This window comes from Balaenoptera ricei, chromosome 2 (genome assembly GCF_028023285.1).
Source record: "Balaenoptera ricei isolate mBalRic1 chromosome 2, mBalRic1.hap2, whole genome shotgun sequence".
In the NCBI taxonomy this organism is placed as follows: domain Eukaryota; kingdom Metazoa; phylum Chordata; class Mammalia; order Artiodactyla; family Balaenopteridae; genus Balaenoptera; species Balaenoptera ricei.
The window spans coordinates 160,820,497-160,846,812 of record NC_082640.1 but is presented as its reverse complement, the minus strand read 5'-3'; the positions used below and the strand labels follow the sequence as shown (position 1 = coordinate 160,846,812).

General features: G+C 41.5%; 1 protein-coding gene and 1 pseudogene across 1 annotated transcript in view; one reads left to right on the top strand and one right to left on the bottom strand.

The window, feature by feature from the left end:
- Positions 1 to 765: 765 nt before the first annotated feature.
- TMED10 (transmembrane p24 trafficking protein 10) overlaps positions 766 to 26,316 on the top strand; it is a 49,816-nt gene continuing 24,265 nt past the window's right edge. Inside the window, exons 1-2 of the mRNA XM_059914695.1 lie at positions 766 to 1,212; positions 25,337 to 25,448. Of these exons, the coding sequence (XP_059770678.1) occupies positions 988 to 1,212; positions 25,337 to 25,448 (337 nt within the window). The 5' untranslated portion in view covers positions 766 to 987. The remainder of the gene's footprint in view (positions 1,213 to 25,336; positions 25,449 to 26,316) is intronic.
- Positions 14,159 to 16,041, bottom strand: LOC132360843 (aurora kinase B-like; annotated as a pseudogene).

The window sequence follows — 26,316 nt, the reverse complement described above, 5'->3', positions numbered from 1 at the left end:
TTTGTTAAATCAATAAACATGTCGGTATGCATGCATGCTATAGTGTCTGGCACACAGTAGGTAGTCAGTAAATATGTGTTAAATGAAAGCATGAATGATTACCATGTAAATTTTCCTACTACAGACTAGCCAATTTGATCCCTAAAGTAATTTAAACATTTAAAACACACCAATACTTGCTTCCCCTGTATAACGCTTATCTGGTAAACTGCATTAGGTTCATCTCCCACAGTGGGCTAAAACAAGGTTTTATTCAATTTAAATACAGAATCCAAATTTAGCTTGAATAGTACCTAGCAGAGTAGGTGCTCAATGTTTGCTAACTAAGATGCACATTCAGAAATCAGTTATTCCAGCCCAAATACCCGGCTCAGGAGCATGAACTGGACACCTCCAGCTCACATTCACCAGGTGATCTCTACCCCTTCTCTGAGGTTCTGGCCCCCGCTCGCCTAATAGCCAAATAAGAATCTTTTCTCAGCCACTCGAAGTCTTCCTCTCAAGTGCTCAATGTCCCAATTCACCAAGGCGCTGGGACAGCGCACCCTCCGCCTCTGCCGCACGTCCGGCGCGCCTGGGAGGTTGGTGGGCGGACCCAGCGATGGGCTTTGTGGCTGTTTCCTATTGGGGCTTGGTTGCTATGGTATCACCGACCTTAAAACTCGCGGGCGCTACTTCCGGATGTTCAAGGAGAATTGCTTCCTGGGCTGCCCGTACTTGCTATGGTCGACTGAGCGGTCACAGAGCTTAACAAAAATGAAACTTTTTCCGGAAGCTTCTAGAAAACCTCATTTAACCACTTTAATTTGAAGGCATTACGTGGTATCATATGCCTTCTTCCCTTTAAAAAAATTCACTATACATTTTTCATCTCTTTGCCAGCCTCCAAAATGGCGCCGGCGGCATTGGAAGGTCAGAGGTGAGCTACGTGATCCCTCCCGGTTCCGGCGCGATAGAGGCCCAGGGAGGTGAACAGTCTCCGGCACGATGTCTGGTTTCTCTGGCCCACAGGCCCAGCGTGGCCCTTGCCCGTTAGCGTTGCTGCTTTTACTCCTGCTTGGCCCCACCTCGGTCCTCGCCATCTCCTTCCATCTGCCCGTTAACTCCCGCAAGTGCCTCCGCGAAGAGATCCACAAGGACCTGCTGGTGACGGGCGCGTACGAGATCACCGACCAGTCTGGGGGCGCCGGCGGCCTACGCACCCATCTTAAGGTGAGGTACTGGGTGGGGCGGGGAGAGAAGACCGAAGGCGTCGGCGAGGTAGCTGAGGATCCGAGAGTCCGGCGGGCGGAGGCCTGGAGGGCGGCCTGGCCTCCCGGAGCGCGAAGGGCGAGCCGTCGAGACCGCCCCCTCACCCCGCTCGTTGGCTGTCGCGGGGCGGGGCTGGGCGCCAAAGCCGGGAACCCATTGAAGGGCCTCCCGGCCTTGGCGGATGTGGTGACAGCTGAGCGGCGACGGCCTTGACTTTGGGTCCTTGTCGCGGTCCTATACTTGTTTTGGTCTTAGGTACCTTGAACTGTAACTAGGGTCTCCAGAGAAGTCTTTGGATGCTGATTATGTGTAGGGACCGGCATCTTAAGACACATCGATACCTGCAGGAAAACGACGGAAGCACTGAAGCTTACTGTGAATAACAAAAAGCTGTTATTTCTTGAGCATCAGCTGTGTGTCAGGTCCTGTGCTACTGTACATGTATTACCATTTAGTTCGTACACTACCCTACGAAGTAGGTACTGTTAGCCTCATTATACACATGAGGAAACTGAGCCTCAGAGAGGTAGTAGAACATACTGGTGTCAGAGCTGGAACTGATTTTTAGTGTGGGAGTTAAGTAAGGTGACAGAAAAGTGCTGCAATCTTATTCTCTTCTTGTTTTTTATTTGTAATTCCTGTGATTGATTAAAGTCGATTATTGGTCACAAGACGGTTTCAGTCTCTAGTCCTTTCCTTTCTGGTACCCCAGAGTCTGGACTTAGCCAAGTTTTCAGTAAATTTCGGTGATACTCTTGGATGGTGACAACTACTACTATAGTGCCGTTTGGTCCCATATTACATTTAGGATGACCGGGCCTGATCTTTGAAACGTTAATATAATTTGATATCTGTCAAGATTCGATTGTATTTTAGGTAATTTTATTCATTCACTATAAGCATGTGGTTTTTGTTTTTAACAGAATGGGTCTTGAACTAAACAGGAAGAAACATTTTTACATTTTAATAGAGCTTCAGGTATAAGGAGACCATAATTTATTTTTAAGGTATTGGAACCCAGTAGTGGTAACAGATGCAGTTTATATAAACTTTATTTGAGAGATATAAACTATTTTCAGTGCTGTTGCACAATGAGCCAGCCTTTTGTTATTCTCGTCAGGTACCAAACTCCTTTGGCCAAGAAAGAGATGATGGCATAATTTTATATGCTTAGATACAACATTTTGGGGGTCGTGCTTCTGGCTCTTCAAAGGATGTGTAGTGCATAGAGTGAGAGAATTTGAGCAATGAGAGTTTACTCTCATCTTTAGTGTTGCCCCCTCTGATTTGTACTTAGGTTTTAAAACCCTCCCATGGCTCACTATTCTTCATCTGGTAAAGTGTAAATTTCCCAGCATACTCTGTAGCATTCTTCATGACCTGTTCCTGAAGCTTTATATGCTTTGTCACTCCCCACTTTGCATTTTACATATGAACCACCCTGAACAGTACCCTAAACTCACTTATTTTCATCTTATATTGTAATTACTTATATTTATAGCTTGTCTTCCTCATTAGACTGTTAGTATCCTGAGGGCAGGAATTATTTTCATGTTTGTATTTTCCAGAATGTCAAGCATACTGCCTTGCTTCTAGTAAGCACTGAATACAGGAAGCATATAGTGTAGCATAGTCTTATGGGAATTACATCTCTATCCAAGGCTGCTGAAGGGACCTCGACAGCAGGAGTCTGTGCATCTACACACTAGCATTTTACCATCACACAGTTGCTCTCCCCATGTCTGCTCTGTTCTCTTGCTACTAGCCAGCTTAATCGGACTACTCCTGGGGTCCTTAACCTAAACACCAAGTAGGTAATGTAAATGAAGGAATTGGGCCAGCTGTAAGAAAAACAGCAGTGATGTTAAATGGGAGATAATTGGGAGTAGTGGAAACTGTCAGTATGGAGTAGCCAGTACTCATCTCTTGATGTGGGCCTGTTGCCACATCTGATTTTTCAAATGAAGTCAGAAATCCAGATTTTCATGTGAAAGCTCCTGATTTTAAAATGTCACCAACTAATTCAAATCAGTTTTGGCATTTGTTTATTTTCAGTTTTATAGAGAAGAGTACAGTCAGTCCACTATGTACACATTACCCAGATTCAACAGTTATCAGGATCTTGTCACACTTGTTTCATCTTAACTGTTTCTCCCTTCTCATTTTATGCTGAACTGTTTTAAAGTAAATCCTAGATATCATGGTATTTCAGTCCTTCATACTTCAGGATGAATCTCTTAAAAATTATGAACTTAATCACAATGTTATGCGGCTATAATCATACCTCGCAAAGTTAACAATAATTCCATAATGCTATCTAATAATACCCAATTCATATTCAAATTTCTCCACTTGTCTCAAAAATATCTATTTAAAATTAATTTGTTGTATCACTCAAGTCTCTTTAATCTATAGCAGTCCACTCTCCCTCCCTGCCCCCGCCTTTTTTATATGCTTGAAATTGTATTGTTGGAGTCAGAGATCCGTAAATCACGTCCTACATTTTGGATTTGTCTCTGCTTCCTTGAGGTGTCACTTAACGAGTTCTTTCCCCCATATTTCTTGTAAAAGGAATCAGCTGTAAAGATGTAACTAGATTCAGGTTTATCTTTTGGTGAGGTTACTTTAAGGGTGGTTTTGTGTACCTCATGTGGCATCATGGCAGAGCACACAGTACTTTTTGTGCCCCTTAGTGCTGCTAAGATAGATCAGTGGGTTCAGTTGGGTGTATTAGTGTCCAACTGCTGCTATAACAAATTACCATGAACTTAGTGGCTCACAACACACATTTGTCTTACAGTTCTAGAGGTCAAAAGTCCTAAAATCAAGGTGTCCGCAAGACTGTGTTCCTTCTGAAGATTCTAGGGGAGAATCCATTTACTTGCCTTTTCCAACTTCTAGAGACCACCTGCATTCTTTGGCTGGTGACCCCTTCTTCCGTCTTGAAAGCCAGCAGCATAGTATCTCCAAAACTTTCTCTCTCTTCCTTTCTCCCACCCAAACCTGTCTCCCTCCTCAGCTTCCATCATCTCATCTCCTCTGACTCTACTGCTTCCCTCTTTCCCTTATAAGGACCCTTAATTTAATCCACATCTGCAAAACCCCTTTTGCCACGTAGGATAACATATTCACAGGTTCTGGAAATTAGGTTATGGACATCTCTTGGGGGGTGGGGACATTATCCTGCCTACCAAGGTGGTAACAGCCCGGAGCCTCCAATGTAAAACTTCCAATTAATCTTTCACTTAGGAAGCCATTGATGACTTATGTAAATTAATTGTTTCATTAAGGTTGTGAAATGATGATTTTCTAATTGTTGTTCCTTTCATATTTATTAGCTGGAATTATTAAAGAATTCATCACTTGAGGCCATTTGGTTACCCTAAAATTTATAATTCAGGAAGGAAAGTCAGGGTAAGTGCAGAGTTTATTCCTTCTTATTGACAGTTTTCAGAGTAAGGAAGTTGCCCTTGTCATTTCCAGTGTAGTCTGAAGAAGGTTGTTGTTGTTGTTTTAAGTATTATACTGAGATCATTTTTTATTGTTGTTTATTTCGATTTTTGGAGTCATTGTTTTAGTCAGTTGCATTCGTTCTCTATGCTCACTTGTCTCTTTGGCTCCTGTATCCTTTTGACACAATCCTATTAGACTTTGATAGCTGCCCTGTTGTGTGGAACAACTAGGTGCCCTAGGCTCATCTTTTGTATGTCAAACCCCTGACCTGGATGCAGCTATTCCTCCAAGAAGTTGTGGTTCCTTTTTGTGAGAAATGGTATTTTAGAGACCATAAGTTGGGTGTCATTTTTAACAGTTTAATATATTGTGCAGGCCACAGAACCTATCTGTGGTTTGATCCCACTCCTTAGCACAGTTTGCAACATTTTTCATAGCCTCTGCCCACTTAGTTCTGCTTTGTCTTAAATTTTGACCACTCGTGACCCAGACTCTGCCTCAAGGATTCTCTCTATGCATCATTTCAGCTTCTGAGGTGTGACTCCAGAGTGCAAGGATCTGATTGGTTCAGCTCTTTTTTTATATCTAAGTCTCTGAACAGCCTGTTGATTATCTTCTCTTTGGTCATATATCCACCCCTGGTTTAAGCAGCCGTGGTTTGGATTGAGGTTTGGAGAACTGGATGCTTTCTGAAGTGCAAAACTTGGCCAACTGGGCTTGGCATTTAGTTATTGCTCTAATTGAGGCAGTCTCTCTTAGAAGGATCTTTGTGAATGTAGTGCCTTGATAGACCTGTCTCGTTCATCATCTTCCTGTCAAGGAGCACCTTAATGTCCAATGAATACATCAGTGTTATCATGTATCGCTCTGTGTTGTAGTCTTGTGTTTACCCATCTCCTCAGGTAGACTTTAAGCTCCTTGAGCAGAGGCTGTGTCTCAATCATCATTGAAATGCCTGTGTCTAATACAGTGCCTGGTACATAGTAGGACTTCAACTTAAGGAATGAATGAACAAATGAATTGGCACTGTCCTAGCCTCATCTCTGATCGTTACCTCTTCCTTCCTCTTCACCTCTCTCCTCCTACTCCTGACTCTAGCTGTTCTGAATACCTTGCAGTTCTTTGAACGCAGTGTTCTCTTAACCTGGACCAGTCTTTGCCTGTATACCCCTCTTGTATGCGTCCATTACATCCTGTTTGACACGGCTTACTTTGTGAACTCCTTGTTGTTTTATTCATCTTTGTGTCTTCGGTTTAGGATACTATGTAGGCATTGTTGTACAACTGAGTTAAATATCTTAGTCTTATTGAGCCTGGACCTGGAGTCAGACAGATTTGGGTTCAGATCCCATCAGCTCCACCATTTAAAGGGTGTATGGTCTTAGGGGAATTACTTAACCTTTCTCTTTGGGTCTCTTATATGTAAGATAGGGATGATAGACTTCATAGAATTGTTAGAAGGGCTAATGGAGATGGTTTCTTTAATTGTTCAGGGCCCATTGTGGTGGGCCATAGATGTTGGTACTTTTCTTTCCTGTCTAGTGAATGAAAATTGAATTGCTTATCTGACTCCCCCGCCCTATGTCATTGCAGTGACCAGATAAAGAATATTTTAATGAGAGGAATTCTGAGTTTTTGTGTTTCTCCCATTCATTCAATAAATATTTATTTAATACTTAGTATATGCCAGACATACCTGGGGTTATAGGAATGAATTGCAGACAAGGTCCTTGAGCTCTAGTGGAGAACAAAGACAAAATACAAGTTAAAAAAAATACAATGTCAGGTAGTGATAAGTACTATAATGAAAAATCAAGCAGTAGGTGGTAAGGCGTGATTAATGGGGTAGAGTATTTAAGTGGCCAGCGGAAGGCCTTTCTGAATAGAGAGAGAAGTGGATTGAAATGATGGATGGGACTCTTTTGCAAAGATTTCTCCTTCAGGCCCATGTTGGGATGTGTTTTGTGTTAAGATTTCCAATTGAGGTTATCCCTTCCCTACTCATTTCATAAAATGAGGCTAAACCAGGCTAAATAGTTTCAGATTTAAAGACTGCTGCACAGAATTGAAACAGGAAGTACCAACTCATCATTCATAGTGAATATAGAAGTTTTCTCATTACTTCAGGTCCATAATAAAAGCCCGTTGTAGGGACTCAGAATCTGTGAATTGAAAACCACATTTTCATAAAGACTAGATGATACCATAATAATTTAATAGGTTCCAGTACCATTTATTATTTAGAATCCTTGTTAATGGTGAAAATTGGAGGATGAATTAATTTTAGGGGATGAGATGAGTTAGTTATTGCCTAAGGGTGATTTATATTTTGGAAATACAGAAAGAGAGAAAGCAATTGTGAGGAGATGTCATAATCATCACTGGAAAGAAAGAAGAGCCTACTGGTAAATTAGATCACTTATACTTTTTTTAACCTCTTCCAAATAATCTAATTGGTCTAAGGGTTTTTTTCATTGTCATTCTTCAAGAGTGCTGTTGCTATTAATAATTCATTTTGCTAAATGAGATTATCTTTTATTTGGATATTACACTCAGTTATGGTCCCAGTGTTTCCCAACTAGCTTACAGATGAGAAAGCCAAACAAGATCATTTGGAGAGTTCAGCCTTGAGTCGTAGGCTTATCACAATTTAAGCATAAAAATTACCAAGAAGCATCTTGGCAGTTGGGAAACCATTGGCTTATAACATTTTTTCCCACTAAAAGCTGTATGAAAAGAGTGTGTGTGTGTGTGTGTGTGTGTATGCTATAGCTTTTTTTTTTTAATATAAATTTATTTATTTATTTACTTATTTTTGGCTGCATTGGGTCTTTGTTGCTGCACGCGGGCTTTCTTTAGTAGCGGCGAGCGGGCTTCTCATTGTGGTAGCTTCTCTTGTTGTGGAGCACGGCCTCTAGGTACATGGGCTTCAGTAGTTGTGGCACGCGGGCTCAGTAGTTGTGGCTCGTGGGCTCTAGAGCACAGGCTCAGTAGTTGTGGTACACGGGCTTAGTTGTTCTGTGGCATGTGGGATCTTCCCAGACCAGGGATTGAACCCGTGTCCCCTGCATTGGCAGGCGAATTCTTAACCACTGCGCCACCAGGGAAGTCCCTATGTTATAGCTTTAATTGATTTTATTTGGAACAGTTACACTTCAGCTCATGATTACTGTTGTCTGTACTGAGGGCTGATCTTTTTCTGTTGGGAAAAATATGTCTCTTTCAAATTTACGTTTGATGTGACTGTTGTCCAGTGGGTTAGAAACAGGTCAATAAATAGATGGTTTAGTACAGAAGGCTAATTGGTACATTAAAATTTAATAATATTAAAATCTAGTTTATTTTTGTATTATATACAGCTTTCTAGCTTTAAATTAAAACCTGACTCTGTGTTTCCTTCTCCATAAAAGTTAAACAATGTGTTACTTATTTATTTATTTATTTATTTAGTACAAAAAGCTTCAGCTTTTTTTTTTTTTAAATCAGTCATCAGTTTTATACACATCAGTGTATACATGTCAATCCCAATCGCCCAATTAAGCACACCACCATCCCCACCCCACCGCGGTTTTCCTCCCTTGGTGTCCATACGTTTGTTCTCTACATCTGTGTCTCAACTTCTGCCCTGCAAACTGGTTCATCTGTACCATTTTTCTAGGTTCCACATACATGCGTTAATATACGATATTTGTTTTTCTCTTTCTGACTTACTTCACTCTGTATGACAGTCTCTAGATCCATCCACGTCTCAACAAATGACTCAGTTTCATTCCTGTTTATAGCTGTGTAATATTCCATTGTATATATGTACCACAACTTCTTTATCCATTCGTTTGTCGATGGGCATTTAGGTTGCTTCCATGACCTGGCTATTGTAAATAGTGCTGCAATGAACATTCGGGTGCATGTGTCTTTTTGAATTACAGTTTTCTCTGGGTATATGCCCAGTAGTGGGATTGCTGGGTCATATGGTAATTCTATTTTTAGTTTTTTAAGGAACCTCCATATTGTTCTCCATAGTGGCTGTATCAATTTACATTCCCACCAACAGTGCAAGAGGGTTCCCTTTTCTCCACACCCTCTCCAGCATTTGCTTGTAGATTTTCTGATGATGCCCATTCTAAGTGGTGTGAGGTGATACCTCATTGTAGTTTTGATTTGCATTTCTCTAATAATTAGCGATGTTGAGCATCTTTTCATGTGCTTCTTGGACATCTGTATGTCTTCTTTGGAGAAATGTCTATTTAGGTCTTCTGCCCGTTTTTGGATTGGGTTGTTTGTTTCTTTAATATTGAGCTGAATGAGCTGTTTATATATTTTCAAGATTAATCCTTTGTCCGTTGATTCGTTTGCAAATATTTTCTCCCATTCTGAGGGTTGTCTTTCGTCTTGTTTATGGTTTCCTTTGCTGTGCAAAAGCTTTGAAGTTTCATTAGGTCCCATTTGTTTATTTTTGTTTTTATTTCCATTACTCTAAGAGGTGGATCAAAAAAGATCTTGCTGTGATTTATGTCAAAGAGTGTTCTTCCTATGTTTTCCTCTAAGAGTTTTATAGTGTCCGGTCTTACATTTAGGTCTCGAATCCATTTTGAGTTTATTTTTGTGTATGGTGTTAGGGAGTATTCTAATTTCATTGTTTTACATGTAGCTGTCCAGTTTTCCCAGCACCACTTATTGAAGAGACTGTCTTTTCTCCATTGTATATCTTTGCCTCCTTTGTCATAGATTAGTTGACCATAGGTGTGTGGGTTTATCTCTGGGCTTTCTATCTTGTTCCATTGATCTATGTTTCTGTTTTTGTGCCAGTACCATATTGTCTTGATTACTGTAGCTTTGTAGTATAGTCTGAAGTCAGGGAGTCTGATTCCTCCAGCTCTGTTTTTTCCCCTCAAGACTGCTTTGGCTATTCGGGGTCTTTTGTGCCTCCATACAAATTTTAAGATGATTTGTTCTAGTTCCGTAAAAAATGCCATTGGTAGTTTGATAGGGATTGCATTGAATCTGTAGATTGCTTTGGGTAGTATAGTCATTTTCACAATATTGATTCTTCCAATCCAAGAACATGGTATATCTCTCCATCTGTTGGTATCATCTTTAATTTCTTTCATCAGTATCTTATAGTTTTCTGCATACAGGTCTTTTGTCTCCTTAGGTAGGTTTATTCCTAGGTATTTTATTCTTTTTGTTGCAATGGTAAATGGTAGTGTTTCCATAATTTCTCTTTCAGATTTTTCATCATTAGTGTATAGGAATGCAAGAGATTTCTGTGCATTAATTTTGTATCCTGCAACTTTACCAAATTCATTAATTAGCTCTAGTAGTTTTCTGGTGGCAGTTTTAGGATTCTCTATGTATAGTATCATGTCATCTGCAAACAGTGACAGTTTTACTTCTTCTTTTCCAATTTGTATTCCTTTTATTTCTTTTTCTTCTCTGATTGCCATGGCTAAGACTTCCAAAACTATGTTGAATAATAGTGGTGAGAGTGGACATCCTTGTCTCGTTCCTGATCTTAGAGGAAATGCTTTCAGTTTTTCACCGTTGAGAATGATGTTTGCTGTGGGTTTGTCGTATATGGCCTTTATTATGTTGAGGTAGGTTCCCTTTATGCTCACTTTCTGGAGAGTTTTTATCATAAATGGGTGTTGAAATTTGTCAAAAGCTTTTTCTGCATCTATTGAAATGATCATATGGTTTTTATTCTTCAATTTGTTAGTATGGTGTATCACATTGATTTGCGTATATTGCGTATATTGAAGAATCCTTGCATCCCTGGGATAAATCCCACTTGATCATGGTGTATGATCCTTTTAATGTGTTGTTGGATTCTGTTTGCTAGTATTTTGTTGAGGATTTTTGCATCTATATTCATCAGTGGTATTGGTCTGTAATTTTCTTTTTTTGTAGTATGTTTGTCTGGTTTTGGTATCAGGGTGATGGTGGCCTTGTAGAATGAGTTTGGGAGTGTTCCTTCCTCTGCAATTTTTTGGAAGAGTTTGAGAAGGATGGGTGTTAGCTCTTCTCTAAATGTTTGATAGAATTCACCTGTGAAGCCATCTGGTCCTGGACTTTTGTTTGTTGGAAGGTTTTTAATCACAGTTTCAATTTCATTACTTGTGATTGGTCTGTTCATATTTTCTATTTCTTCCTGGTTCAGTCTTGGAAGGTTATACCTTTCTAAGAATTTGTCCATTTCTTCCAGGTTGTCCATTTTATTGGCATAGAGTTGCTTGTAGTAGTCTCTTAGGATGCTTTGTATTTTTGCAGTGTCTGTTGTAACTTCTCCTTTTTCATTTCTAATTTTATTAATTTGAGTCCTCTCCCTCTTTTTCTTGATGAGTCTGGCTAATGGCTTATCAATTTTGTTTATCTTCTCGAAGAACCAGCTTTTAGTTTTATTGGTCTTTGCTATTGTTTTCTTTGTTTCTATTTCATTTATTTCCGCTCTGATCTTTATGATTTCTTTCCTTCTGCTAACTTTGGGTTTTGTTTGTTCTTCTTTCTCTAGATCCTTTAGATATAAGGTTAGATTGTTTACTTGAGATTTTTCTTGTTATTTTAGATAGGCTTGTATAGCTATAAACTTCCCTCTTAGAACTGCTTTTGCTGCATCCCATAGGTTTTGGATCGTCGTGTTTTCATTGTCATTTGTCTCTAGGTATTTTTTGATTTCCTCTTTGATTTCTTCAGTGATCTGTTGGTTATTTAGCAACGTATTGTTTAGCCTCCATGTGTTTGTGTTTTTTACGTTTTTCTCCCTGTAATTCATTTCTAATCTCATAGCGTTGTGGTCAGACTAGATGCTTGATATGATTTCAATTTTCTTAAATTTACTGGGGCTTGATTTGTGACCCAAGATGTGATCTATCCTGGAGAATGTTCTGTGCGCACTTGAGAAGAAAGTGTAATCTGCTGTTTTTGGATGGAATGTCCTATAAATATCAATTAAATCTATCTGGTCTATTGTGTCATTTAAAGCTTCTGTTTCCTTGTTTATTTTCATTTTGGATGATCTGTCCATTGGTGTAAGTGAGCTGTTAAAGTCCCCCACTATGACTGTGTTACTGTCAATTTCCTCTTTTATAGCTGTTAGCAGTTGCCTTATGTATTGAGGTGCTCCTATGTTGGGTGCATGTATATTTATAATTGTTATATCTTCTTTTTGGATTGATCCCTTGATCATTATGTAGTGTTGTTCCTTGTCTCTTGTAGCATTCTTTATTTTAAAGTCTATTTTATCTGATATGAGTATAGCTACTCCAGCTTTCTTTTGATTTTAATTTGCATGGAATATCTTTTTCCATCCCCTCACTTTCTGTCTGTATGTGTCCCTAGGTCTGAAGTGGGTCTCTTGTAGACAGCATATATATGGGTCTTATTTTTGTATCCATTCAGCAAGCCTGTGTCTTTTGGTTGGAGCATTTAATCCATTCACATTTAAGGTAATTATTGATATGTATGTTCCTATGACCATTTTCTTAATTGTTTGGGGTTTGTTTTTGTAGGTCCTTTTCTTCTCTTGTGTTTCCCACTTAGAGAAGTTCCTTTAGCATTTGTTGTAGAGCTGATTTGGTGGTGCTGAATTCTCTTAGCTTTTGCTTGTCTGTAAAGCTTTTGATTTCTCCATCAAATCTAAATGAGATCCTTGGGGGGTAGAGTAATCTTGGTTGTAGGTTCTTCCCTTTCATCATTTTAAGTATATCATGCCACTCCCTTCTGGCTTGTAGAGTTTGCTGAGAAATCAGCTGTTAACCTTATGGGAGTTCCCTTGTATGTTATTTGTCTTTTTTCTCTTGCTGCTTTCAATAATTTTTCTTTGTCTTTAATATTTGCCAATTTGATTACTATGCGTCTTGGCATGTTTCTCCTTGGGTTTATCCTGTATGGCACTCTCTGTGCTTCCTGGACTTGGGTGGCTATTTCCTTTCCCATGTTAGGGAAGTTTTCGACTATAATCTCTTCAAATATTTTCTCTGGTCCTTTCTCTCTCTCTTCTCCTTCTGGGACCCCTATAATGCGAATGTTGTTGCGTTTAATGTTGTCCCAGAGGTCTCCTAGGCTGTCTTCATTTCTTTTCATTCTTTTTTCTTTAGTCTGTTCCGCAGCAGTGAAGTCCACCATTCTGTCTTCCAGGTCACTTATCCGTTCTTCTGCCTCAGTTATTCTGCTATTGATTCCTTCTAGTGTAGTTTTCATTTCAGTTATTGTATTGTTCATCTCTGTTTGTTTGTTCTTTAATTCTTCTAGGTCTTTGTTAAACATTTCTTGCATCTTCTCGATCTTTGCCTCCATTCTTATTCCGAGGTCCTGGATCATCTTCACTATCATTATTATGAATCCTTTTTGTGGAAGGTTGCCTATCTCCACTTCATTTAGTTGTTTTTCTGGAGTTTTATCTTGTTCCTTCATCTGTTATATAGCCCTCTGCCTTTTCATCTTGTCTATCTTTCTGTGAATGTGGTTTTTGTTCCACAGGCTGCAGGATTGTAGTTTTTCTTGCTTCTCCTGTCTGCCCTCTGGTGGTTGAGGCTATCTTAGAGGCTTGATGGGAGGCTCTGATGGTGGGTAGAGCTGACTGTTGCTGTGGCGGTCAGAGCTCAGTAAAACTTTAATCCACTTGACTGTTGATGGGTGGGGCTGGGTTCCCTCCCTGTTGGTTGTTTTGCCTGAGGCAACCCAACACTGGAGCCTACCTGGGCTCTTTGGTGGGGCTAATGACAGACTGGGGGGGGGGGCCTCACGCCAAGGAGTACTTCCCAGAACTTCTGCTGCCAGTGTCCTTGTCCCCACGGTGAAACAGAGCCACCCCCCGCCTCTGCAGGAGACCTTCCAACACTAGCAGGTAGGTCTGGTTCAGTCTCCCCTAGGGTCACTGCTCCTTCCCCTGGGTCCCGATGCACACACTATTTTGTGTGCGCCCTCCAAGAGTGGGGTCTCTGTTTCCCCCAGTCCTGTTGAAGTCCTGCAATCAATTCGCACTAGGCTTCAAAGTCTGATTCTCTATGAATTCCTTCTCCTGTTGCCGGACCCCCAGGTTGGGAAGCCTGATGTGGGGCTCACGACCTTCACTCCGCTGGGTGGACTTCTGTGGTATAAGTGTTCTCCAGTTTGTGAGTCACCCACCTACAGTTATGGGATTTGATTTTACTCTGATTGTGCTCCTCCTACCGTCTCATTGTGGCTTCTTCTTTGTTTTTGGATGTGGGGTATCTTTTTTGGTGAGTTCCAGTGTCTTCCTGTCAATGATTGTCCAGCAGCTAGTTGTGATTCTGGTGTTCTCGCAAGAGGGAGTGAGAGCACGTCCTTCTATTCCGCCATCTTGGTTCCTCTCTGTTTCAGTGTTTATTAAATAAAGAGGAGGTAGAAGATAGATGTGGGAACAGGCCAGGATCCCCTCCTCCTAACTACACGTATGCAGACATACAGACACAACTGAGAAAATGACAGGGACAATTCAGGGGACAGACTGAAGGGCAGAGGGAAACAGCACCCTCCGAGAGTGGGCCCGAACCCAAGGGTGGGCTGAGACCTGGGCCAGCGGTAGGCGTTCTGAGAGGTTATGCTTGAGCAGCTTGGAGATGAGCTCCTGGGCTCCTGCGGGCATGGAAGGGGGGAACCTCAGGTCCACCTTGACGATGCACCGTTGCGTCTTGTTTTGGGAAGCACTCTTGAAGGGGGGCGTTTCCCACCAGCAGCTCCTAGCAGAGCACTCTGATGCACCACAGATCCACCTTCTCGTTGTGCGTGCGCCCCTCAATCATCTCTGGGGGCATGTAGTCCAGAGTGCCACACATCGTCTTCCTCCTCAGGGAGGGGGCGTGCACAGACCAGCCGAAGTCGGCAATCTTCGGCTCTCCCTGGAGCCCCAAGAGCAGATTCTCTGGCTTTACATCTCTGTGAATCACCTTCTTCCCGTGGCAGTATATCAGAGCATCTGCCAGCTCCTCCATGATCGTGGCTGTTCGCTTCTCGTCAGAAGTGCGGCTTTTCTGCAGGTTCTTATAGAGCTCCCACTGGGAGGGCATACTCCAGAATCAAGTAGATCCTTTGCCGGTCATAGAAGTAGCTGTAGAGATGCAAGATGTTGGGATGCTGCAGATGGGCCTGGGTTTCAGTCTCCCTGCGCAGCTGGTGCTCCACACCCTCCTTCTCTATCTGAGACTTGAAGAGGACTTGGAGTGCCACGATGAAATGGCTTTTCTTCTCCCAAGCCCAGTACACATTTCCAAACTTGCCTTTGCCCAAAAGACGCCCAATCTCAAAGTCGTCAACTGGGAAGGAACAGATTGAGAAGCTGGGGGTCCCACTGCTGTTCTCCACCACCTTCTGGACAGGGGCACTGTGGGCTGGGCATTGGAGCAGCTCATGAGGACAAGTGCAGATGGGGTGACAGGCTCCTTCCGGAGGACTCTCTGGGGCAGGGTGTTGAGGCCAGACTGAGCCATCTGCTGGCCGTAGGGCCATGCATAGACAGGCTCCTTATGGATCCTTAGAGGGAAAGGGGGAGGGAACTGGAGCCCATGGCACAGCCCACCCCCCTGGCCACTGGCAAACGACTGAACCTGCCTCTGTTACTTCATTTAAATTTCTCTTGTTCAACAGTTGTCCCCAGCCTTCTCTCTTTTCAACTGGTCTAGAGAAGGGGGCTGCTTAGAATTTGAAATTGCTATACCATATCTTTATGATGACTTCTGAAGACTGAGCCTAGTTTCTAGGAAAAGGGAACAGATTTATAAAGGTAATCTAGTGAGGTGCAGTGACTTCTGTGTTGTTTCTTGTGTGAATTGCTAACTGGTGGTTGATCTTGAGCCATGGCCCCCAAATGCATACGCAGCCTGGCATCCTGGACAGTAGAGCCCTCTGTGAAATCAGCCAGCTGGCCACAGACCAGAATTTGGGCTCCGAAACAAGCCTCCGACTTGAGGGAGATTGATGTCATCTGCTTTATCCTGTGCCCCCAACCTCATTGTTCAACACAACGTGTGGGAAATCAAGGGACTAGTTGTTAAGAAAGAACAAGGCTTTGTTTGTGCCTGAAAGGGTCACGCTGGAGGTTTTTACCGTAAATAACTTTGGAACAGTATGAAAAAAAACATTTGATCTGGCTTCACCCCCGCAGCAGTATTGTTAGGGCAGCAACTGGTCTTTCCTTCTCATTCCCCTCCCTTCCTCCCTCTCTTTCTCCAGCTTTCTCCCCCCGCCCACCCCCGCAACCCCCCAATTCCCACCCCCCTAGTCAAGTATGACGTATTGCCTATGTTGAGTTAATGTCGTAAATGCTGATAGAAGCAGGAGAGCATCTATCCATTATCATACCAGTGCCTGGAAATTTTCCATGTCTAGTTTTCAGTACTTCTATAAGCCTTCTTAAACTACTTCTGTGCTGTGCTCTGCCATTGCTGAATCGTGTTGGAAATTTGAAAGAATTTAGTGTTGCTAAATGCTGCTTATGGCCTTTCTAAGTTTGACTTTGTTCTGGGTAAAATCTAGATGTGATCCTTTGATTTCAGGGATGCTGTTGGTAGACTTGGTACTTGCTCTTGTTTGAAAGATCAGAGTAAATTTGTTTTCTGCCCATTAAATATAGCTTCTGGGCTGACAGAGTCGTCCATGTTCTTAGTGTGTAGTACTTGTGGTAGTCTCTTGAAAGTATTTCTGATACTATTTTTCTAGTGTAAAACCGCAGCATCTTCAGTGATTTGGTGTTCTTTCTGATTGGAGTAATAGACCCCACAGTTTAAGAGTCATCGTGAACTCTTAGCAAATGAAGCGTATAGACCCACAAGCCCTGATCATTATATATGCACCCACAGTCCTCTCTTCTCCTCTCCCCACACTTAATGTTATTGGGTCCTTCATGTAGTTTATTATTTATTGGGTAAAACACTTGCAGGAATTGCTGAAGTCATCTGGTATTTCTTTCTATCCCCTGTTAGCAGCTAAAATGATTCGTTGAATACCTGCTTTGTTAGGCTTTTTTTTTTTTTTTAATTTATTTATTTATTTTTGGCTGTGTTGGGTCTTCGTTTCTGTGCGAGGGCTTTCTCTAGTTGCAGAGAGTGGGAGCCACTCTTCATCGCGGTGCGCGGACCTCGGACCTCTCACTCTTCATCGCGGTGCGCGGGCCTCTCACTGTTGCGGCCTCTCTTGCTGCGGAGCACAGGCTCCAGACGCGCAGGCTCAGTAGTTATGGCTCGCTCAGTAGTTGTGGCTCACGGGCCTAGTTGCTCCGCGGCATGTGGGATCTTCCCAGACCAGGGCTTGAACCCTTGTCCCCTGCATTGGCAGGCAGATTCTCAACCACTGCGCCACCAGGGAAGCCTAGGCATTTTGTATCTCTTCAGTTTCTAAATCTTACTGCTGCTTCCTTGAGGTTTACCTATCTGTCTTTTCCTATCTCCATGCAACAACCATTTAGTCCCTAGTCATCCCTGGGTTTAGTCGATGCAGACTGCTTTATCTAGTTTGCCATCCGTTAGCACTTTCAGATTGAAAGTATGGTTAGTGACCTAATTGTTTGTGGAGTTCTGAGTTATCACTAACAAGCAGTTACCATAATAGCAAAAATGCTAACAGTAACAACGACAATGATAATAATAACACTTACTGAGTGCTTGCCAACTGCCAAACACTGTTCTAGGCACTTTACCTATATTAAATTTAATTTTCACAGTAACCTCGTAAAGTACATACTCTTGTTCTTATTTTACATATGAGGCACAGAGAGGTTAAGGAACATATCCAAGGCCTTACAGCTAGTAAGTGGCACAACTGTGATTTGAACACCAACCTGAGGCCTGACTCTAGAACCTTCAGTCTAACTACTATGCTGTACTGTCTCTCAAAAGGAGAAAAGGGTAGGTGTTTCTGTTTTGGCTCATTTTTGTTCAATGTATAGAGCTTCTCCAAGGGACTTGGCTGTTTCTGAATTCCTGAGTTAGTCATTCAGGAGCTACAAGGTTGATGGTTAGCCTTAAAATAATATGTACACATTGTATACTCAGTATTATACCCCAGACTGGTCATAAACCTGAGGAAGACAGAGTGCAGGTAGGAGCCTATGTGAAGGAAATTACATCTTCAGAGTTTCACCAACTACACTAAAGCTGCAAGCTGATTGACCTCTGCTGCTATGGTAGCACGCCCGGAAAGACGTGGATTTGGCTTTTGGTTTTTAACATATTCTTGGACTGGTGGGGTATGGAGCTGATTCAGCAAATGAAAGCAATGTGTGACCTGTGCCATTAGGAAGACACAGACTTGCCACCTCCCCCATACATCATATGTCATTTTACAAGGGTAGGTATAGACTTGTCCAAATTAACTATTTGTATTTACAACATAAAAAGTATATGAAAATGTTTGTTTACTTGCTTGGCTTTGATTATAAATTTCTTGAGAATCTGGAGGTGTATGTGTATGTGTGTGTGTATGTATGTGTATGTATGTGTTTGACTTCATCTTTCTGAATAGTAATTTTTTTACATAAGCTTTTTATCTTAGAACAGTTTTAGATTTACAGAAGAACAGTGAAGATAATACAGTTCCCATATACCCCACACCCAGTTTCCCCTCTTGTTAATATCTTATGTTAGTATGATACATTTTGTCTGTCACAATGAACAAGTATTTATACATTATTATTAACTAAATTCTATACTTTATTCAGATTTCCTTAGTTTTTACCTAATGTCCTTTTTTCCTGTCCCAGGATCCCATCCTGGATATATTACATTTAGTCGTATTTCTTTGGGCTCCTCTAGATTATGACAGTTTCTCAGATTTTCCTTGTTTTTGACAGCCGTTTGAATTTTGAGGAGTACTGGTCAAGTATTTTGTAGGATACCCCTCTATTGGGATTCATGTGATGTTTTCCTCATGATGAAACTGGTATTAAGGGTTTTGGGGAGGAAGACCACAAAGGTAAAGGGTCATTTTCGTCATATCATATCAAGGGAGCATATTGTCAGCATGAATTATCACTGTTATATTGACCTTGATCATCTGGCAGAGGTGGTGTTTGTCAGGTGTCTCTGCTGTAAAGTTACTTCCCCCCGCCCCCCCTCCCCTTTCTGTGCTGTGCTCTTTGGAAGGAAGTCACTATGTGCAGCCCACACTTGAGTGGGGAGTTATGCTTGACCTCCTTGAGGGTGCTGTTTCTACATAAATTATCTGAGAGTGTTCTGCATGGGAGATTTTTCTCTTCTCCCCAGCTTGCTTGTTTGTTTGCTTGTTTAGTCATTTATATCATTATGGATTCCTGGGTGTTTATATTTTGGATTACAATCCAACACTGCTTTATTTTGTTGCTCAAATCGTTACAGCTTTGGCTGTTGGGAGCTCTTTCATTTGGCTCCTGTGTCCCTTTGACAAACCCCTGTTGTTTTTTGTCTTGTTTTGTTTTCGAGCGCTTCTTTACTTTCTGGCATTACAAGATGCTCCAGGCTCATCTTGTGTATTTCTTGTCCCAGTCCTGGGGTCAGCCATTTCTCCAAGGAGCCCTGGTTCCCTTTTATTGGAGAATGGTATTAGAAACCAAGATCTGGATGGGTAGTATTATTTTTAAGGTATCTTTTCCTGACACTTTTTTTTTTTTTTCCAAACAGGCTTGTGGTAGCAGCAAGTGGCCAAAAGTAGTCCCAGCCTTCTTGCAACTTTAGAGTAAGGCTGAGAATTCCCTGAGCAGCAAGAGGAGCTAGGATGGGGAGAGAGGTGGTGGTGCTAAAGAGCAGAGGCCCGGGGTTCACGAGCATTCATCCAGTTCCTTCAGGTCCCACCTCTGCATTAGGTCAGGCAGATTGTTATGGAGGGTCACTAAAGGCATCCATCTGAATTGTATTTCTGTCTTTAGCAAGGCCGTGGTTGAAAGTGGAGAGTCTAATATTGGTCACAGTCCTTTCACAAGAACCTTCCTGATAAATTGTTCTTGTTTAGTTCCAGGAAAATTATCTCTGAAGATAAATTTGTGAGCTTTCATCAGAAAACAAATGATGTGTAACCCAACTTGTTTCTCTCTTAATCTTGGCTTCCAGAAAACTGAGAGCCAAATTTATTATCCAGATACCATTTGCTTAGTTCAGGTTCTTGATAGTGCCTATTAGTTTCTTCCTCCAGGTGAACTCTATTCCTTAATTCCTAATTGCTTTATTTGCCTAGTGTTTGGGCCTAAGCTACTTAAAGATCCTTTTGAAGTAGGCAGGGTATTATCTTGAATGTGTGGTCAAGGAAGGGGGGCACGCTTCAGGAGCAGAAGAACTGCTCAAGAACCTGTTTTCTCTGGCCACTGCCTAGAATCGTCCAAGAAAATCCAATTCTAAATGAGTCTGTTTTCCCAGTGGACCTGTATTCTCACATATTTGATGGTTTTGGTGTGAGTATTCACATATTCTTGACATCAGCTACTGTGCATATACAGTTAACACTTTCTTCCCTACTTTATAAGTTGTGAACTTTGGTTTGCTTTTCTTCAGAAGGTGTTATCTAGAAACAGATCTTTATTACTTCCCATTCCTTGATGTCATATGGGCAAATTTTATGCCTTGATATTACCTTTGTTTAAGAACTTTACAGTAAATTTTATGTGTTTTTTATTGTTAAGGGGGAATCCTTTAAGGGTTTGCTGTTATAGTAGGTGAAAGTGGCAGTTATCATATTCCCAAGGTGGTTCTGTAGTAGAATTTAAGAAGAAAAAATAAAATCTCTCAATTTTTGAGAAACCAGATGATCTTTTAAAGTGATCCGTAATCAGAGCATTTTAACGAAAGAAATTTAAAACCATCATTTCGGCCTATTAGACTTTGCTGGCTCTGGCTAGTCACTGAGATTTGCCCAGTTTTCTATTCCCTGATTTTAGCTACCTGCTGATTTATGTAATTATGCTGGGGTTAGGGCATGTGATTTTTTTCTTTCTTTCTTAAGGTCAGTGGCTTGGCCCCTTAATAGCTGCAAAGTTATGAACTACGTGGGAAACCTGATTTTCAGAAAAATTCTGCGATCTGTTAGAATCCCCAACAGTCAATAAGAGCCTAACTTGAAGGTTAAATTATCAAGTTGCCTGTCTGGATTTCCAAATATCTGGATAGATACCTTTATATAGTTGTGTCAACTGAAGGTCATAGGGAGTATAGAAACGTGGAGACACTGATGGAAATGTGATCATTATCACACACTCTTTCCAGGAGGTAAATTTCATGCTGATAAATGGTATAGGCAATGATGGGTGCTTTGCCTTCAGCCTCTTGTAAAATATTTGCGTCTTTAGTATATTTTCAGATGTCATAGAAAGAACCAACAATGCAAGTGGTTCTACCATGATTGTAGTTCCTCAGTACAGTGTAGAAGAAGACAATTTAAACAATTTTTACTCCTTCCGAGAACCAGTTGGAAGTGTGGATTGTATTCGAGTCTTTCAGAAGAACATGGCAGACTTCTTAATTCATTTTGCAAAGTACTCAATGAAGGATTTTTGCCACTGCTTAATAAGAGTTTTCTGACCTGTACCTAGGATCCTTTGTCATCTAAAGAGGCTCCTGTCCTTAAATAATCTTTTTTTCTTTTTTAATTATTTTTTATTTATTTATTTTTTTGACTGTGTTGGGTCTTCGTTTCTGTGCGAGGGCTTTCTCCAGTTGCGGCGAGCGGGGGCCACTCTTCATCGCGGTGCGCGGGCCTCTCACTGTCGCGGCCTCTCCCATTGCGGAGCACAGGCTTCAGATGCGCAGGCTCAGTAGTTGTGGCTCACGGGCTTAGTTGCTCCGCGGCATGTGGGATCTTCCCAGACCAGGGCACGAACCCGTGTCCCCTGCATTGGCAGGCAGATTCTTAACCACTGCGCCACCAGGGAAGCCTAAATAATCTTTTTTGAAGAACCCTTTTAAAATCTTAGGAGAATGCAAAGAGATCATAAGCTATTCTTCTAGGAAATAACCTGGTTGGGCAAATTTATGCCAAGTCTTGTAAGTCTGATTAAGTTGAATTGCCCTTTGTTTGGCTTTTTCTTTTAGTTGATAATTCAGGAAAAGTATCACATGAACAAGAGGCCTTTAGGAATTTTCAGGGCCAAATATTCCCATGCAGATTGTTTATTTATTGCTGACTTCAAGGCCTCTACCTTGTGGCCGCCTGCTAATCCCTCTAAGGTGGAGAATGCAGACTGAACAGTGCCATGTCCCACTCAAGAGGACTCTCAGACTCTCTGACTTGCACCAACCCAAAGAATCCATCAGATTCTGTTAGTCTTTCTTGGCTTCTGTGCATTCCACTTCTTTCAGCCATTCCTGCTTTGGGGCTGCAACATGGAATTTGGAAAGAGCATAGGTTTTAGACCCTGTCTTCAAATCTACATACACAATTTATTAGCTCTGTGATAATGAACAAGTTACTAAGTTTCTGCCTCAGTAAAATAGGGATAATAAGACTGGCCTCTCTGGGATTGTTGTGAGGATTAAAGACTATGTAGGTAAAGTTTATAACATAATTCCTATAACATAATTCCTTTATCCCCTCATCCTTCCAAACCACTCAATTGTAGACCCCAGACCTAAATCATATAATACTTTTCTTTGCTCCTGCATCCTGGCTGCTAGGTGCAGCCACTAGAAATCCATGGTCCCTGATCTCAGCTCTCACCTCAGTGCTGCCCAACAGTTCTTTCGTGTGATTTTAGCCAGCTTTCTTTCTGTCCTATGCAGAGGTCAGATATTGGTGGCCCAGAAGTTGGTTCTATAGACATTTTTTGTTTGGCCTTGAGATAGTTTTTCAAATGTTGGGATTGGTTGTGAGGATTTAAAAACTAGGAGATTTCAAATAGCAGTTAAAATGTTTAGGTTCGTTTGGAGAATTAGATTGTCTGAAAAGCTGGCGTGCCATGGTAGTAATTGGTTTCTCCCTTGAGACAGGCCTGTCTCCTGTTTGCCACATTGTTCACCACACCCCGTGGACTTGTGCTGGCCCATTAGACTCAGTTTATGCTGCTTGCTTGGTCGTTGTGGGCATTCACTTTTTGGTCTTGTCCTGTGGGCTGTCCGGTTTTTTTGTTTGTTTGTTTTTAAATATTTATTTATTTATTTAGCTTGCACCGGGTCTTAGTTGAGGCGTGCGGGATCTTCCTTGCGGCATGCTTGCAGGATCTAGTTCCCCGACCAGGGATCAAACCCGGGCCCCTGCATTAGGGGCACAGAGTCTTACCCACTGAATCACCAAGGAAGTCCCCGGGCTCTCCGTTTTTATTTTATTTATTTATTTATTTTTATTTATTTATTTTTTCTCCATTTTTAAAATTCCTCAAATGTGGCCCCTTCTCTCCATACACAAAGCCTTCATCATCTCTAACCTGGAGTACTGGGTTAGTGTCCTAACACATCTTCTTATCTCTAGTATTGTCCCTCTTGAGTCTGTCTTCACAGTGTTATCAGATTTATCTTTATAAACTGCAAGTTGAATCACATCACTCTGGTTTCAAATTCTTCATTGCCTTTCCACTTTGTGCGCAATAAATGCCTTAGCATGATGTTGTAGTTCTACATGATCTGGCTAGTATCTCTCCAGCCACTTAACCTCTCTGTGCCTCAGTTTCCTCCTGTGGAACATGGGAGAAAAAATACTCCTTACCTGTAGGGTTATAGTGAAGATCAAGTTAAAAATGCATATAAAGCCCTTGGCACAGTACTCAGCATTTAGTAAGTGCTTAATAAATATTAGCTATTAGTGTTATGATGATACCATGTTTTTGTTCTGTTTTGTTTTTCTGGACCTAAGCCTTCATATTTGCTGTCTCTTCTACCCTGAATGTCTTTACTCCTATTCTTCCCTTGATTGCAACTCATCCTTCATGACTCAGCTCCTGTGTCACCTCGTCCACGATACACTCTGTGACCCTCCATAATCCCATGGCACAGACGCGCTCTCCACACTGCAGTGAAGTTGTCTCATTTCTTATTCTTCTCCTATTTATACTCTTAAGCCCTTCGAAGATGGGAACCATCTTCCACATCCTATTTCTCCAGTGACCAGTGCAGATCCAGGCATCTTAAATGTTTGACAAATTAATGAATGATCAACATCATTCATGGCAGAAGATACTTGGTTAATATTACTGCTGTTACTCTTAGGGAATTTAGATGTGCCATAAAACCTTTTTTATTAACCCATCATTTCAAATTTGTCTAGCAGTGATAACTATTCTTTCATTATGTTTTTCTTCCCAAAACTGAAATAACTTTATTTCTGACCATAAGTGATACATACCTTTGTAGAAAAAAAATTATAAAGAAATCTCACTACTCAGAAATAACTAGTGTTATTAAAGTGCTTTAAATATATAGGTTTATATGTATACTACTCAATTTTTGAATTTAAAATCTCATCTATAATTGAATCCTGTTTTACCAACAGCATTAGAACGTCAAGTTTGATATAATGAATCCACTATTTTTGTGTTCTACATTTCAAGTAGCTTCCTGTCTTAGGTCATGAAATGTGCCTTCTGCCAAGACAACCATGTGCTCTAGAAAAGAAGCCTGAGACCTAGTCTGTCATATTACTGTGTCAAGGCCTTGCTTTATATGCGACCGTTCACTTACCAATATATGCCGCTTCGTCTGTGCTTACAGGCCATTCTGTAGGAATGGAGCGGTTTAAGTTTGGAAAACTAGAGCCAACAACCTGGAAGACAGGAATTATCATTTGTAGAAGCCAAAGATGTCTTTTTTAGGAGTAACTTCTTGTTTATCCCCCTGCCTTCCCCCACCCCTTGTAGCCATTGACATAATCCACATAAAATCTGCAGGAATAGCTCTCCCAGATTTTTCCTCCAAGCATGCCTTCTTTTCCTTCGCTCCTTGTGTCAGGTGCTCCATTTCCACTCTCCACCCACCACCACCCCCCGCCCCGCCCCGCGTGTCAAGATTTGTTTTATACAGGAAATGTGTTCTTATATATCTTTCTCCTTTTTGTAGTATATTCTTTCGGTAATTGTCCACTTCCATTTTCCCTTTCTAGGAAATGATACTGGTCTACGTTCTATAAAGTGAACTTCTGCTAATAAACCCACTTTATATCAACTATATCGACTGTGTGAAATTTGCTGTATTTGGGTTTCACCTTCTAATCCAATTCCTGTCTTTGGGAATGGTTGGACCATAGTGATCATAACAGACTGTCTTTTTTTTTTTTTGATACATTTATTTATTTTATTTATTTATTTTTGGCTGCGTTGGGTCTTTGTTGCTGCGTGCGGGCTTTCTCTAGTTGCGGCGAACGGGGGCTACTCTTCTTCGTGGTGCGTGGGCTTCTAATTGTCGTGGTTTCTCTTGTTGCGGAGCACGAGCTCTAGGTGCACAGGCTTCAGTAGTTGTGGCACGTGGGCTTCAGTAGTTGTGGCTCGCGGGCTCTAGAGCGCAGGCTCAGTAGTTGTGGTGCACGGGCTTAGTTGCTCCGCGGCATGTGGGAGCTTCCCGGACCAGGGCTCGAACCCGTGTCCCCTGCATTGGCAGGCGGATTCTTAACCACTGCGCCACCAGGGAAGCCCTAGACTGTCTTTGATAGACAGTGTTACTTTCCATTTCTCCAGTTTCTATAAGTTCTCTTCCCGAGTATTATTTGCTGCCTGTTCTTACTTACTTTTTACTTTTAGATTACAGATTCTGCTGGCCATATTCTGTACTCCAAGGAGGATGCAACCAAGGGGAAATTTGCCTTTACCACTGAAGATTATGACATGTTTGAAGTGTGTTTTGAGAGCAAGGGTAAGTAAATCAGAGTATTTTCCCTGAATTAAGCATCATCTTCTAAGCAAGTTAGAGCATGAACTTTCTCTCTTGGTCTGGGCAGGAAGAGGAAATGAAAACTGCATTTGCTGGAGTGCACACACATATAAGTGAAAGTTGGCAAATTGGTAGAGTTCTTCATGTGCAGGAGTAGGCATTTCTTGAATGCTGTGATATACTTGGCTTGAATGATAGAGTTGAATTTGGTATAGATGCTAGAAAATAGTGCATTTATATGCTAGTGACATGTTTTCTTTGGGATTAGAAGTAGGGTCTGTCTGACAAATAATGTATCGTCAGAAGCAGTTTCAATCTCCAGGGCACTTGCTATTTCCTAGTCCTGATAACTTGCTGTGGCTTCTTCTGTGCATCTCAAGGCCAAGAGTCCTTAGTAACTTTTAGGCTGATTGATTACCTGATGGCTTCTGTGCTCAGTGGTTGGGGAAAAAGCAGATGCCTTTTCACTCCCTATTCTTCAGCTTCAAGGACACCAGACTCTAAAAGCTGTATGCATTTATACCTGTTATATTACTTGGGACCCTTTGGGGCTGCAGGACACAAAAACATAACTCAAACTGGCTTAAAGAGGAAGAAGAGAAAGACCATGTGACTCTCTGAACCGGGAAGTCTACAGTGTGGTACTGACTTCAGGCAGGGCTGTATCTTGGGGTTTTAACGGTATCATTGGAACCTTACATTGTTTTTAGTGCTTCCTCTTTTTGCCTCCATTTGACTTTATTCTCAGGCTTTCTCTGTATGGTAGCAAAAGGACTCCTGGCAATTTTACATTTATAGAATGTTCAGAACATACGATCCTAGAAGAAAAGCAAGCACCTTTGCCAACACC